Source organism: Nicotiana tabacum, chromosome 7, assembly GCF_000715075.1.
Source record: "Nicotiana tabacum cultivar K326 chromosome 7, ASM71507v2, whole genome shotgun sequence".
Lineage (NCBI taxonomy): Eukaryota > Viridiplantae > Streptophyta > Magnoliopsida > Solanales > Solanaceae > Nicotiana > Nicotiana tabacum.
Genome location: NC_134086.1, coordinates 118,362,119 through 118,377,148, shown reverse-complemented (window position 1 = coordinate 118,377,148; position 15,030 = coordinate 118,362,119). Strand labels below are relative to the sequence as shown.

Below are 15,030 nucleotides of genomic sequence, written 5' to 3'. Positions count from 1 at the left end.
CTCTGTTTTTATTGTCTTCTGACTTGATCTTGAAATGTATGCCTCTGTTGTATGGGCGGGCTCCCAACTTCAACACTTGAAAATTAAAGACTGAAATGTATGCCTCTGTTATCTGGGCGGGCTCCCAACTTCAACGCTTGAAACATAAAGACTGAATGTATGCCTCTGTTATTATGGGCGGGCTCCCAACTTCAATGCTTGAAAGTAAAGACTGAAATGTATGCCTCTGTTATCTGGGCGGGCTCCCAACTTCAACACTTGAAAGTAAAGACTGAAATGTATGCCTCTGTTATTATGGGCGGGCTCCCAACTTCAACACTTGAAAGTAAAGACTGAAATGTATGCCTCTGTTATTATGGGCGGGCTCCCAACTTCAACACTTGAAAATAAAGACTGAATTTATGCCTCTGTTATCTGGGCGGGCTCCCAACTTCAACGCTTGAAAGTAAAGACTGAATGTATTCCTCTGTTATTATGGGCGGGCTCCCAACTTCAATGCTCGAAAATAAAGACTGAATGTATTCCTCTGTTATTATGGGCGGGCTCCCAACTTCAACTTTGGAAATATAAAGACTGAATGTATGCCTCTGTTATTATGGGCGGGCTCCCAATTTCAACACTTGAAATGAAAGACTGAATTTATGCCTCTGTTATTTGGGCGGGCTCCCAACTTCAACGCTTGAAAGTAAAGACTGAATATATTCCTCTGTTATTATGGGCGGGCTCCCAACTTCAACTCTTGAAAAGTAAAGACTGAATGTATGCCTCTGTTATTATGGGCGGGCTCCCAACTTCAACACTTGAAAATAAAGACTGAATGTATGCCTCTGTTATCTGGGCGGGCTCCCAACTTCAACTCTGGAAATATAAAGACTGAAATATATGCCTCTGTTATTATGGGCGGGCTCCCAACTTCAACACTTGAAAATAAAGACTGGAATGTATTCCTCTGTTATTATGGGCGGGCTCCCAATTTCAACACCTGAAATGAAAAGACTGAATGTATTCCTCTGTTATTATGGGCGGGCTCCCAACTTCAACTCTGGAAATATAAAGACTGAAATGTATGCCTCTGTTATTATGGGCGGGCTCCCAATTTCAACAACAACTTAGGATTGGGTAAAACTAAACTTAGGAGGAAATGCATCTCCTATGGGTAAAACTATACTTAGGAGGAAATGCGTCTCCTATGTAAACTTAGGAGGAAATGCGTCTCCTATAGGTAAAACTAAACTTAGGAGGAAATGCCTCTCCTATGGTTAAAATATAAACTTAGGAGGAAATACGTCTCCTATATGTAAAATTAGACTTAGGAGGAAATGCGTCTCCTATGGGTAAAACTTAGGAAGTGCGTCTCCTATTGGCAAAACTAGACCTAGGAAGTGTATCTCCTATTGGCAAAGACATGGAATGTATTCCCTTGTTATATAGGTGGGCGCCTGATGGTAAAGACATGAGATGTATTCCCTTGTTATACAGGTGGGTGCCTGAAATGAACAGACAAAAAGTATTCCTCTCGTTATTCAGGTGGGCGCCTGTTTTTTTGAGAAAATTTTCGCGATGAGAAATTTTTCTGCCCCGGTTTGATGATCTTCTTTATGGCATGTTCTTCCGCCATCTGTAACATTTCTTCCCTGCTTCAAATCAAAGAAAGATTTTGTTAGTTTTAAAAGAAAAAAACATGGTTGCTTTCCCTTTTTTTTCTCTTTTTTTTTCTTTTTTTTTCGGCGTTCCATTACACTATCAGAACTTGCTGGGGATGATACTATTTATTGGGGATGATATTACTGTTGGGGATCATGTCCCTGCTGGTGAACACATTCCCGTTGGGGGTGGTTTTTCCTCTTCTTTCCTTGCTCCACATTGTCCGACCTTTTTGGAATTTGGTCGATGATCGGCCAAGGATGCTCTTGCATCTCGACCCCTTTTTCACTATACCCCCTTGACATTTAGGCCAACTCATCATTCGGTCTTGCAACAAATGTCTTTTCCGTTTCATTGTATTATCTTTGGCATGTCCTGTTCGCCTTTTGCTTCGCAGCATTTTGGCAACTAGTAGTAAGCTCTGAAAAACAAAATCCTTCTAAAAAACAAACTACTGGAGAAAAACACTATAAACCCAAAATAAAAAGTGATGACTTTAAAAAGATGAAAGAAAAAGTCTTTCTGAACAAATGTTGGAGAAAGAAAAAATAAAGAACTTATCCGAATGGTACAATCAATCCCAATGATCATGTCATGCATTTCTGGATTAACCAACTCAGTCTATTCATATCGATCAATTTTTCTGACGGCCTTACTTTGCTGGGGATGTGCAGAAGCCCAACTTTCGCTGGATGCGGATCTTATCTTGCTAGCCCCCTTTATATCCTTGTCGCCTCATAGTGCCCTTCGAGGGGTTTTTACTGATGAGGCTCTCTCATTTCTCTCAATTCTCGTCGCCTTATGGTGCCTGTGAAGGTTTTCACCGATAAGACTCTTCTCATTTTATTTTCTAAGCTGGAGATTGGAGTGTTACCGACATGACTCTTTGCTGGGGATGTGCAGAAGCCCAACTTTCGCCGGATGCGGCCCATTTTTTGCCAATCTTATCTTGCTAGCCCCCTTTATATCCTTGTCGCCTCATAGTGCCTTTCGAGTGGTTTTCACTGATGAGACTCTCTCATTTCTCTCAATTCTCGTCGCCTTATGGTGCCGATATGACTCTTTGCTGGGGATTCTTTAGATTATCAATTCGTTGCCGACTTTCTCTGCTTTTATTTGCTTAACTTGGCTTTCCTCGGATTCTGATCGGGAGGTCTTTTTTGGACATCAACATGGGTTTTTTTTTGTTTATGGCTAAAAGAAAAAGAGGGCATCAAAAAGGGTTCAAAATAATTCTGATGGGTAAAAACCATTACAACTCTTGGAATCGAACTTCTTTCCCAACATTACAAACATAATTTCTACCCCAGTTTCTCGCTTGGGGATTCTTATTTTTTGGTTACACTATGACCGAGCCGTGAGGCGCCTACGTATCCTTCTTTGAGGAATCAGGTCAAACGTAGTTCACAACTCCCTTTTTTTGTGACTTTTCTTTTGTTTTTATTATCATTATATTTTCTTCTCTTTTTTTCTTATTTTCATTACTGATTCCAAAAGAGGGGTATGAAAGAATAAATAAGGCTCAAAAGGGGAAGCAAAGGTTAAAATGTTTGGATAGAAGAAAAAATTGCCTCCGTCATTTCATTCTCCGATAAATGCCAAGTATAAACAAACAAACAACAATTAATAGCCATGTCGATGCATCTTCCCTCGACATCTGTCTGACATGAAGTGCAACTGGATAACATCTTGGTCACAATAGACGGCCACTGCCAATTCGGGACAAATTTGCCATTTTGTTTTGGCCTGATGTGGGAGGATCCGTTTCAACACTTGCTGTCCCTCTTTAAATTTCCTGATATCGTCTGCATCCCCTAAATTGATGTCTTATGCGTCATTTAAGTTGGGCTTGGATTTCTCTTCCAACTAGCTTAACTCTCTGTTTGTCTCTTTGAAGGCTTTATTATCATCGTATCCCAATTCGTCATCGTAATTGACCTTTTGTATAATCAGTTCGAAATCAGATTGATTTTTAGACTAAGTTGAAGATCCATTATGCATGCCATGTCATTGGAATCAGTATAAAGAGCATTGTTTAGAAAGAGAAAAGGAAGAAAACATACTTAAAAACAAAATAAGAAGAGAAAAGCTTTCGCTTTATAAAAATAAAGGATAACAGAGTTTCACACTAAAACAAAACTGGATTACAACTCTGCAATAATCCAAAACAAGAAAGAAAAATCAGAGCCCACTACCAAGACTCCCTTCGGATAGGAAGAGGAGTAGCCGTCCAATGGTCGAGCTTTTTTTTTTTTTTTTTTGGAACTATTTTCACCGGCACGGATCGTCATTAATGTTTGGCGGCTCTGGAACCTGAACCTCGATCCTATTTGTGTTGATGAGCTCTTGCACGGCATTCTTCAACTTCCAACATCTCTCAGTATCGTGTCCGGGAGCCCCCGAACAATATTCACAACTTGCTAAAGGGTCAAGATTTTCAGGAAGGGGATTTGGTAATTTGGGCTCAATAGGATTCAATAGGCCTAACTGCCTCAATTTGTGGAACACGGTAGTATAGGGTTCTCCCAGCGGAGTATATTTCTGCTTCCTCTCATTCTTAAAAGCTTGATTCTCCCGGAAACCTGACCCTGGAGGATTTCTATAGGCCCTCGGAAGTGGATATATGTTTGGTGGAGGTGGGTATGTATTTTGGGGAGCCGGTGCACGCCATTGTGCGTGTGTTGCATGATGAACGGAAAAATGGGGATCTGGCAGTGAGTAATAATGTCGTGGAGGGCTATATGGAGTGCGGGGGTAATTTTGGTGGTAGGGTCATGGGTGGCCATAGTAGGGTGACGGGCCTCTAGATCCGAGCTAGGCTCCAGACTCAACGGTCGTGACATCTTCTTTCTTCTCCTTCCCCAGTACACCCTCAGTGCCGCTCTGGATGGCCTGAGTGGTTGCTTTGATTGCCGAATAGCTTAGGATTTTGTTGGACCTGAGTCCCTCTTCGATCATACCGCCCATTTTAACTACTTCATTGAAAGATTTACCAACTGTCGTCACTAGATGACCAAAGTAAGTTGGCTCCAAGGTTTGTAAGAAGTAGTCCACCATCTCTCCCTCTCTCATAGGAGGATCGACTCTGGCTGCTTGCTCTCTCCAGCGGAACCCGAACTCGCGAAAACTTTCCCCGGGCTTCTTCCCGGTCCTCAACAACGTGAGACGGTCAGGGACTATCTCGAGATTGTATTGGAAATGACCTGCAAAAGCCTGCGCCAGATCATCCCAAGTGTACAATCTGCTGGAATCCTATTTGGTATACCATTCGAGTGCCGATCCGCTCAGACTTTGGCCAAAATAGGCTATCAGCAGTTCATCTTTACCGCCTGCCCCTCTCATTTTACTACAGAATCCCCTCAAATGTGCCATGGGATCACCGTGGACATCCGGGAAAGGGCATAGATCTTTGTAGGCCACGCTGACCTGGTTGCCCAATCCATGCAGGTTCCTGAAGGACTGCTCCAGGCTTTTGAATTTCCTCAATACCTCATCTTGTTCTGGGGCTTTAACCGGCTTTTCAATTTCTGCCGGTGCCTCCAAATGTGGATTGTAGGCATGTGGTTCGGGGGCATGGAATGTAGGCTCAGGGGGATAGTATTGCGTATCGGGAGCCTGAAGCAATGGCTCGCTGTTTGATCTTTGCAGGGTGGCTGATGTGGGTCCCATAAAAGTGGGAACATTTGGTATTGGGAGAGGTTGATGGGGCGGTGGAGCTTGGGAATCATGGGGGATTCTCTCCTGAAGACAACGGTGATTCGGGAGGCTAGTTGAGGGGCCAGAGTGAGGGTATTCCGGCATATGCCCTAGTGGCTCAGGGGTCTTTTGTGCTTTGGCTAGAGCTAGCTGCATTGCATTCATCTCTAATCCCATCCTTTCTATTTTTTCCATCGCTTCCTTTAACAACTGGCTCATCGACCTTTCTTCCTCGGTACTATTCTCTGAAGTAGTCATGCTTGTTGCTATCGGTCCTTTGGATCTAGTTTGGTAAGGGTGTGTTGCCAGAATTCTTTAACAACTAACTGTCTGGATGTCGGAAAACAACAAACTTGTTAGCGTTAGAGTTTAACAGATTTGATAACAACACATTGAGGATGCAATGCTCCTAGGCAGTTAACCATTTCTAACATGCTTTGCTTCGAACAACATGCGACATCCCGGCTTGCTTATTTGCCCCTTCAAAGTACTTTGGGAACCCCTGTATTTTATCCTATTTTGTATTTTCTTTTTCTTTATTAATGGCGGTCGAATCTTATGTGGATTGCCTACGTATCACGTCCCCGCGTGAATCAGACCTTGCGTAGTTCAGACCACTAAAAGATAAACAATACTAAATATTTTTCATATTAGAACAAACTGGGTTTCAAAGGTTTGAAGATGACCTACAAACTCGATAATCAAACAACCCACATATTCTAATCAAAAGTTTTACAAACTCAAAAACAAATGGCCAGCTTCCTTTCTCCGTTTGACAAATGCAACCCAACGGTTATTTTTGCAAATGTGGCCCCTTCCAAACTTCACATGAATTTTGAGGCCGGGGAGGATTATTTGGACATTTTACAAACTTGTTCATTCTTTTACAAAAATAACCTTTCGACAACTGAAAGATACTCTAAGGCTATTTCGGCAAGAACGGTTTAAGACGCGGCCGAAGCTGGCTCGGCTTATTATGACAAAATTTGAACGGTATTCACCTGACCGTCGACTCTTTTTTTTCAAATCACAAATAAACTTGGTGTTGCAAAACACGGCCATTCAGCGTCTCGGGGACGAAGGTTTAAAAGGCTGTGTGGGTCAACTAGACCAAAAATCCTAAACATGACCCCAAAAGGTGGCCATTTATGCAAAGTCAGCCTTCCGGCGTCCCTTTCGGGAACATTCGGCTATTTATGACAACAACATCACCCGACTTATTTATGACTCTTTTTATCGTTTTCCAAATTAGAAAAGTCAATATTGCAAACACGGCCTTTCAACGTCTCGAGGACGAAGATTTTTAAGGCTGTGTGGGTCAACTGGACCAAGTCTTAAAAATGACCCAAAGGTGGCTGTTTATGCAAAGTCAGCCTTCCGGCATCCCTTTCGGGAACATTCGGCTATGTTTTGACAAAACAGCGTCACCCAATTTCTTTATGACAGAACTAAAATTTGATATATATTTTTTGATTATTATTTATTATTTGTTTTTTGGCTTTTTTAGCAAAAGGTGGGGTTGGACCCGATGAGGGTTGCCTACGTATCTCACATCCGGTGAGAATCAAACCCGCGTAGTTCGGGCAATCAAGGATAAGTAGATGAACTAACTTTTTTTTTTTTAATTATTATTATCTTTGTGAAAGAACTACTTTAAAAGAAGAAAGGAAGTATTGATTTTATTTTTAAAAGAAGGACTTCTAAGATATATTTTTTGAATTTTCATTTGTTTTTTTTTCTCTTATTCTAAAAAGAAAATATTTTTGGAATTCTACTTTTAATAAAAGAAATGCTTCTAAAAAATATTTTTGAATTTTGAATTTTCTTTTCAATATTTAAAGAAGAGGGAAAATATTTTCGGATTTTTTTTTATTATATATATATATACGTTTTTTTTAATAATAAAAAAACCTTTCTAAAGAAGCCAATAATGGAAAATATTTTTGGATTTTTGTTTTGAAAACTGGGAGTCTAAAAAAAACTTTTCTAGATTTCGCAAGACAAATACTTTTGCAACAAATAAAGATATATATACATTTTTGGAAATAAAGAAAAACTTTTGGATTTTATATATATATATATTTGCAACTAATAATAAAACCGCTTTCAAAACAAAATATTTTTTAACACACAAACTATTTTATTTATTTTTTCTATTTTTTTCGAACAACCGAGACAGAACAACAATTTTTTTTCCTTCTATTTTTCCTTTGCTTTTAATAAAACAAACTAATAGGACGTTTTTTTTATTATTATTTTCTCAAAATTTCGGTAGAGTTTCGACATTATTTGGGTATTGGATTTTTTCGAAAATAAACAATCAATTCCCTAACCGCTATTTTTTCAATTTCACAATATTCATAATATTTAAACACCGATTAGTGAGACAAAATAAATGCACGGAAAACAAATAGGATGCATCAGGATGGTCTTTTCATATCAGGTTGCTAGTCCTAGACGGACCCAACCCCTGTGTTGAGTCCCCTAAGTCAAATGCACATGATGCAAATAAGCGTTCCTACTAGGGATCCGGCATGAAGTTATGTTATACTAAGCTGTAAAACCTAGGTGTTTGTTCTAGACCTGGCTTACCCGAGCGGACAACTCGAGCCAAGGATGGGAGCTGTGTACCAGTAACCAAAAGGCCATCCGATTTTGCAACTCCTCCGAATCCTCGTTCTATTTTGGCATATGATACTAACAGAAAGAAGCCACGACCAGCGTGCACTCCTCAAGAGAGAGAAGAGAGGGGTTTCGGCACAGTTTTATATTTACAGTTCAAATAATATCAAAGCGGTAAAAGCAGCATTTAGCACATTAGGCTCAAAACATGTAATAATCAGATAATAAATAAAGCCAAATAATAACAATTATTCTAAGCTCGAATTCTTAACCCTGAACCAGTGGTTCTGGGTCATCTCCCCAGCAGAGTCGCCAGAGCTGTCACACCTCCTTTTTACGCACCCGCGAGGGTACAAGGGAGTTTTTTCCAATTAAAGGACAATCGAAACAGGATTGGTTTAATTATTTCAGAGTCGCCACTTGGGAGATTTAGGGTGTCCCAAGTCACCAATTTTAATCCCGAATCGAGGAAAAGAATGACTCTATATTACAGTCTGCGTACCAGAAATCCGGATAAGGAATTCTGTTAACCCGGGAGAAGGTGTTAGGCATTCCCGAGTTCCGTGGTTCTAGCACGGTCGCTCAACTGTTATATTTGGCTTATTTATCTGATTTTAAATACAATATGAACTTATGTGCAAATTTTATCTTTCAACCGCTCTTATCATTTACTGTTATTTTTATCAAGAATTGCAACGTTATAAAAATGTATCTCGAACCACGTTACAATCAATGTACCCGTGGTCGTCGACACACTTTGACTCCGTTGAGATTTGAATTTGGGTCACATCAATGTGCACCCGAGTTTAAGAAGGTAAGGTTTATTAAAGGCGCGCCTAAAGCGACTAGCGGATTTATTTTGGGTAGGACCGTGAAATTTTACTAAACGGTCCATCCCGAAGTCTAAACAATTTTTAAAGCAAATATTTACTGAGGGCCCCGCAATTTGTATTTTATTTGGCAAGGCTCATCTCATTCTTATTTTTTAAAATGAATTTGCAACGTCATGGACACGCATCTCGAACCACGTCACAATCAATGTACACGTGATTGGAAACACATTTCGACTCCGTTGAGAATTGGATTTGGGTCACATAAATGTGCACCCGAGTTTAAGAAGGTAAGATTTATTAAGGCGCGTCCTAAAGAGTCTAACGTATTGTTATTTTAGGAAGAGGCCGTGAAGGTTCATTAAACAGCCAAATCCAAAGTCTAGTCAATGGTTATGTATTTTATTGAGGGCCCCGGCGGTTTGTGATTTATTTGGCGAGGCTCGTCTCATTTTATTTTAAAAGGATAAACCTATAGCGACTACATTTTTCTATTAAGTTCGTCTCTAAAATAAAAGAAAAATCTCCTAATTATTTACATGCTGAAAAACGCAACTTATTAGTTATTAAGTTACGGCTAATGTGAACGGAAAATTGCGCTCGCGTTTGTACAAGGAAAAACTGCTTTCATTCCACATTTTATTATTTGCTAGAACATGAGATAAATATACAATAATATCAAAACAGATTAACTATTCTTCGATTAATGTAAACTAACATTATTAGATGAAGAAAGTATACATATGCAACCTCATTATTCATTAATTAATCGGCTACATTTTTATACAAAGAGAGGAAAATTAATATTCAAACACAGATCCGAACAAAAGAATTCAACAGGAACAGGAGCCTGATTAATATTTCATTTTTCGCTTCAAGCCAAGAGTGTACAAATGTGTACCTGGAAACAGCAGTACAAGAACAAAAGAAGTAGGAGTCAGCAACAGTAATAACGCGGCAACAGCAGGTTCGGCAACACCGCGAAACCAGTAACAACCAGTAGAATGACCCAGTAACAGATTGAAAACTCAGCAGTGCAAAAGTACAATCGCAGTCAAAGCAGAAGAGAGAAAAGATACGAGATGCAGTAGTTTCTGACTTTTGAATAACACTCGAAGAAAAACAAACAGAATTGTTCGAGTGAAAGTTCAAATTGTCTTTCTCTTTTACTATCACAAACTCTCTCAAGTATAAAAGTATGTCAACTCTCAAGTGTAAAAAATCTCTCAATAATCTCCACCCTTTTTCTCTCAATGTTCAAGTTCTAGTCCCCTTTTAATCCCCTTTTTAATGTCAAGAATGACTCTATATATAGCAAGACAAGTCTTCCATTCCCAACCCCAAAATTATTCCCCCAATGGCATGCTTTGGCCCACTATTAAATGTCTTCTTTATTTTAAATTTTGTCCCCCATACCTACATTAAACAACTAACACATTCCCAACCCATTACAATTTGTCCCCCATGCTTATATTAAAAAAGTACAAGATTCCTCCCCATTATAATTTGTCCCCCATGCCTATATTAAAAAAGTACAAGATTCCTCCCCATTATAATTTGTCCCCCATGCCTATATTAAAAAAGTACAAGATTCCTCCCCATTATGTTTTGTCTTGTCCCCCATTATATTAAACAAATACCTCAAAAACCCCACCCCATTATATTTGTCCCCCATGCTTAACATAAAGAATCAAAATAATGTTTAATTACCAAACTACCCTTCCGACCTTATTGCAATTTACAAATCTACCCCCGAATGCAATGCAATTTACCAAATTACCCCTCTGCTCTAAACAATCAATTAATCATAACTCAACCAAAATATAGTCAAGATGACCAATTTCTCAACAATCTTCAACAACAATTATATGAACACGATGAACAACACAACTCAAAATTAATGGAATGAATTAACCATATCGGGAACCAATCCTGGTTAATTTAGACCATGAATGTATGAGCAAGAACACAACAATATACATGATTCAAATTAAATCAAGCGAATCACAAACAAACATAAACTCACATTAAATCACTGAATTTACACATGAACTTCAAACAAAGATGAACATGAATTAAATCTATTTTTAGCAACAAACATGACGGATTCTAACGATTCAAACAACATTAATATTTTCTGAAAAATGCATAACACATGAAACAAATTGAAGAAATAATTAATTAAATTTCAATTTGAATCTAACAAACATTAAACCAACAAATATTCACTTAAACAACAATACAAACATGAAATAAACATGAAAAATAACTAATTAACTTCTATTTGAAATCTGAAAATTAATTCAACAAAAACACATGAACATGAACAAAACAATAAATCAAATATCTAAACATAGACATGAACAAAACACACATTTGCCGATTTTAGATTCGAAAATATCAAAACAAAATGCGGACAAAATAAAACTCAAAAAAACTACTAACCGGAGATGAAAAACGACAAATTTGATTGTATGAACTGTTTCGACGAACCTTAGATGGGAATAAATCTACCCGGACTCAACGACTAACTCAACGACGAACTCGACTTCCTTGTAAACTTGGCGAACTCAAAACTACGCTCGACGACCTCGACTAAAACTCAACTGAACGAAATGGTGGCAGCAACTCAACTGAACGAAATGGTGGACGATGAAGCAGCAGCGCGAGCTTGAAGCGGACGACGAAGATGGTGAAAGTGAGGCAGCAACTTAGAGAGAGAAGCAGCTGTTCGTTGAGGCAGCAACAACACAGCCAAAATGACTGGTTGACGAGCTTGGCCATGGAAACGACTGGGCGTAACGGTGGTGACGACGGGGAGGCAATCGACGCAGCAACAATGGTCGACGAGGTCTGTTTGGAGGTGAAGAAGCAGCAGCTGGGGGGGGGGACTGGACGTCGGGCAGTGACGACGAAGGCTAAGCAGCAGCGTTCGTCGGATTTAATGGAGGATCGTTTGGGCAGTGACGACGGGACGACGAGTCTGGTGGCTGGTACAGAGGGACGATGAAGCAGAAAGCAGCGCAGTAGCAATGGCGTATGTTTGGACGTGAAACAGAAGAGGCTATTCCGACGAAAGCAAAGCACGGAACGGGCAGCCATGGTCGCCGGAGGTGAAGGACGTCGCGAAGAAGATGGGGCAGTAGCGACGGGGCTGGACGATGGTGGTGGTTGTGAGCCGGAGGAGACGGAAGTGCTGCCATGGATGCTTGGTGTGTTTGGTATCTTGGAGAAGAAGAAGAGAGGGTGGGGGCGGATAGTTTAGTTTAGGTTTTTAGGGTTTTTTGTTTGTGTTTTGTTTTGTTTTGTGTTAGGACAAAAATGAAAAGTGGGTCTTGGGTTAATGGGTTAATGGGGCGGACCGGGTCGACCCGGTCTGAAGTGGACTGGGTCATGGGAAAGATTGGGCAATTATTTGGGTCTATGGTTTGAAAATTGAAGAAGTGGCCCAATTTGTATTTTTGTTCTCTTTCTTCTTTTATTTTCTAAAACTAAATTATGAACATACTTAAATTATTATTAAGAACTAAATTAAGTTATAAAAGCGCAAATTAACTCCCAATAACAATTAACGCACAATTAAGTAATAATTAAGCATAAAATTGTTCATTTGGACATTAAATGCTAAAAATGCAAAAGATGCCCATTTTTTGTAATTTTTAATTTTTGTAAAACTAATTTAATTACTAACAATTGTAGAATTAAATCCTACATGCAAAATGTGACATTTTTGTATTTTTTATTAATTTAACAAATAAGCAAACACAGACAAATACAAATAATTATCCAAAAATATCACAAAAATACACAAAATTGCACACCAAGGAAAATCATTTTATTTTGAATTTTCTGGGAGTAATTCTCATGTAGGGCAAAAATCACGTGCTTACACATATCAACACAGAAACTCAACATGGCAATCAAAACAAATGCCAACAAATAATGGATATGGTTGAAGCTCAAGCAATAACTGAAGAGGTGCTTCAAACACATATCAACAGAGAAACTCAACATGACAATCAAAACAAATGCCAACAGATAATGGAAATAGATATGGTTGAAGCTCAACCAATAACTAAAGAGGTGCTTCAAACATTTGATTCTATTCATGTAGAAGGACAAATCATTATAGAGATTGACAACGAACAAGCTTTGGGTATTCAAGTCTTAGAGAGTGTACTGGTAATCGAAGAAGTTGCTGAAAAAATCTCTACTCAACTAACTAGACGAAGATCAAATTTGAAACAAAAAGAATCCCCAACTATGATATTAAGAGAAAATGCTTCGTTGGATGAAATAAAAGTGGGATTAGTATTTGACAAAAAGAAGAGTATAATTAACTATTTTTCGAGCATAGCAATTAAAGGACATTTTGAATTCAAGGTTGTTAGATCAAGCTCAACAATATATTTGTTGAAATGCAATGATGATAGGTGTGGTTGGTGGGTGCGTGCTTTTAGAATTAAAGATTCAACACTGTTCAAGATAGTAAAGATTGAGAAAAAGCATGACTGCTCTGTTAACACTATGAAAGCTGATCAAAGGCATGTAACTTTAAAGTTGATTAGTGGTTACATTATTGACAATCTTCGAGGCCCAAGGTTTGAAGTTACACCAGCTTTTGTCATGGTAGAGATGCAAAAGTTGCATGGACTAGACATTGGATATCACAAGGCGTGGCGTGCTATTCAACTTGCTTCCGCTTTAATAAGAGGAACTCCCGAAGAGAATTATGAATTATTGTCTTCATACTTGTATATGATGACAAGTAAAAATTCGGGAACTTATACTAACATAAAAATAGACGACAATAACAGGTAGACAATCAAAAAAAAGTTTATTAGCACATTTTATAAAATTTAGGACATGCTGTCTTTAACCAGTTAACTTTTGAGTTGTAACCAGAAGTTAAGGACTGACTGTCCTTAGCTTTTGAATTTGTAATTCAAAGTTAAAGACTGTCTGTTCTTAAGTTTTGAACTTTGAACTCAAAGTTAAGGACTGCATGTCCTTAACTTTATAACTTGAAACTCTAAGTTAAGGACTGATTGTCCTTAACTTTTAACCTTATAATCTGAAGTTCAGGACTACATGTCATTAATTTCTTTTAACCTTGTTTTATATTGCATTTTCAGGTTTCTTTATATGTTTTATGCATATGGATCATCAATATCTGGTTGGAATCATTGTAGACCAGTGATTTCTGTTGATGCAACCTTTTTGAAGTCAAAATTTCGTGATGTTTTAATAATTTCAGATTCAAAGGATGCAAATAACCAAATTTTCCCACTAGCCTTTGGAATAGCAGAATCTGAAAATAACAATTCCTATGAGTGGTACTTTAATCAGCTTCGCAATGCAATTGGGAGCCATGAGAATTTAATTTTTTTATCAGACAGGCATCAAGCTATTGCATATGACATTGCAAAGGTATATCCTGAAAGCCATCATGGGATTTGCATCTATCATTTGGAGTAGAACCTAAAGCGAAGGAAGGTGAAAAGTGAGGTCATAAAACTTTTCAAAGTGCTGCAAGAGTATACAGGCGCAAAGAATTTGACCTATACATGTCAGATATAGCAAAAGTAGATAAGAAGACTTATGACTACTTGATGGAAGAACCATCGAAAAGGTGGGCACATTCTTGTAGTCCACGACGAAGATATGACATGCTCACAACAAACATAGTTGAGTCAATGAATTCTGTCCTATTAGAAGCAAGTGAGCTGCCTATATTAAGAATGATGGATCTCATTCAAGTGAAGCTAAAACGTTGGTTTTATGAAAGAAGAAATGAAGCAGAAGGAACTTTTTATGATGTTTCTTGTTGGATAGAGGAGGAATTGAAGAAAAAAAAATAGATTTAGCATTTACTTTGAATGTAAGTATTATGTTCTATGTTTAGCTTATGATTTTAATATAATTTAACATAATGTACTACCTTATAATTTTTCAACATTGAAGGTCTTCCCTGTTGATTCATGGCGTTCTAGAGTTGAAGAAGAGGGAATAACTTTCTTGGTGGACTTAAACAAAACAACATGTGATTGTTTTCAGTTTCAATTTGATGAATTACCATGCATACACGCAATTGCAGCTATCAAGAAGAGAAACATCAAGAAGTCTAACTTTTGTTCGCACTAGTACTTAAAGGAATCTTGGCTGAAAACATATGAAAGACAAATACATCCTGTAGGACATACTGATTCTTGGATTGTACTAGAGAGTGTTAAGTCAC

The 15,030-nt window shown here is 38.4% G+C and overlaps 1 protein-coding gene across 1 annotated transcript; it reads left to right on the top strand.

Annotated features, from left to right (window-relative positions):
* The first annotated feature begins 12,734 nt into the window (after positions 1-12,734).
* Positions 12,735-14,270, top strand: LOC107767182 (uncharacterized). The gene is made up of 2 exons (XM_016586102.2): positions 12,735-13,609; positions 13,928-14,270. The coding sequence occupies exons 1-2, from the start codon at positions 12,735-12,737 to the stop codon at positions 14,268-14,270; spliced, it is 1,218 nt and encodes a 405-aa protein (XP_016441588.2).
* The last annotated feature ends 760 nt before the right edge of the window (positions 14,271-15,030 follow it).

What these genes read in the sequence shown, in the direction of transcription:
- LOC107767182 (XM_016586102.2), top strand. Translation starts at nt 12,735, where the DNA reads ATGGATATGGTTGAAGCTCAAGCAATAACTGAAGAGGTGCTTCAAACA. An exon ending in AAAATAGACGACAATAACAG is followed by an intron (nt 13,610 to 13,927) that starts GTAGACAATCAA and finishes TTGCATTTTCAG; the next exon opens with GTTTCTTTATATGTTTTATG.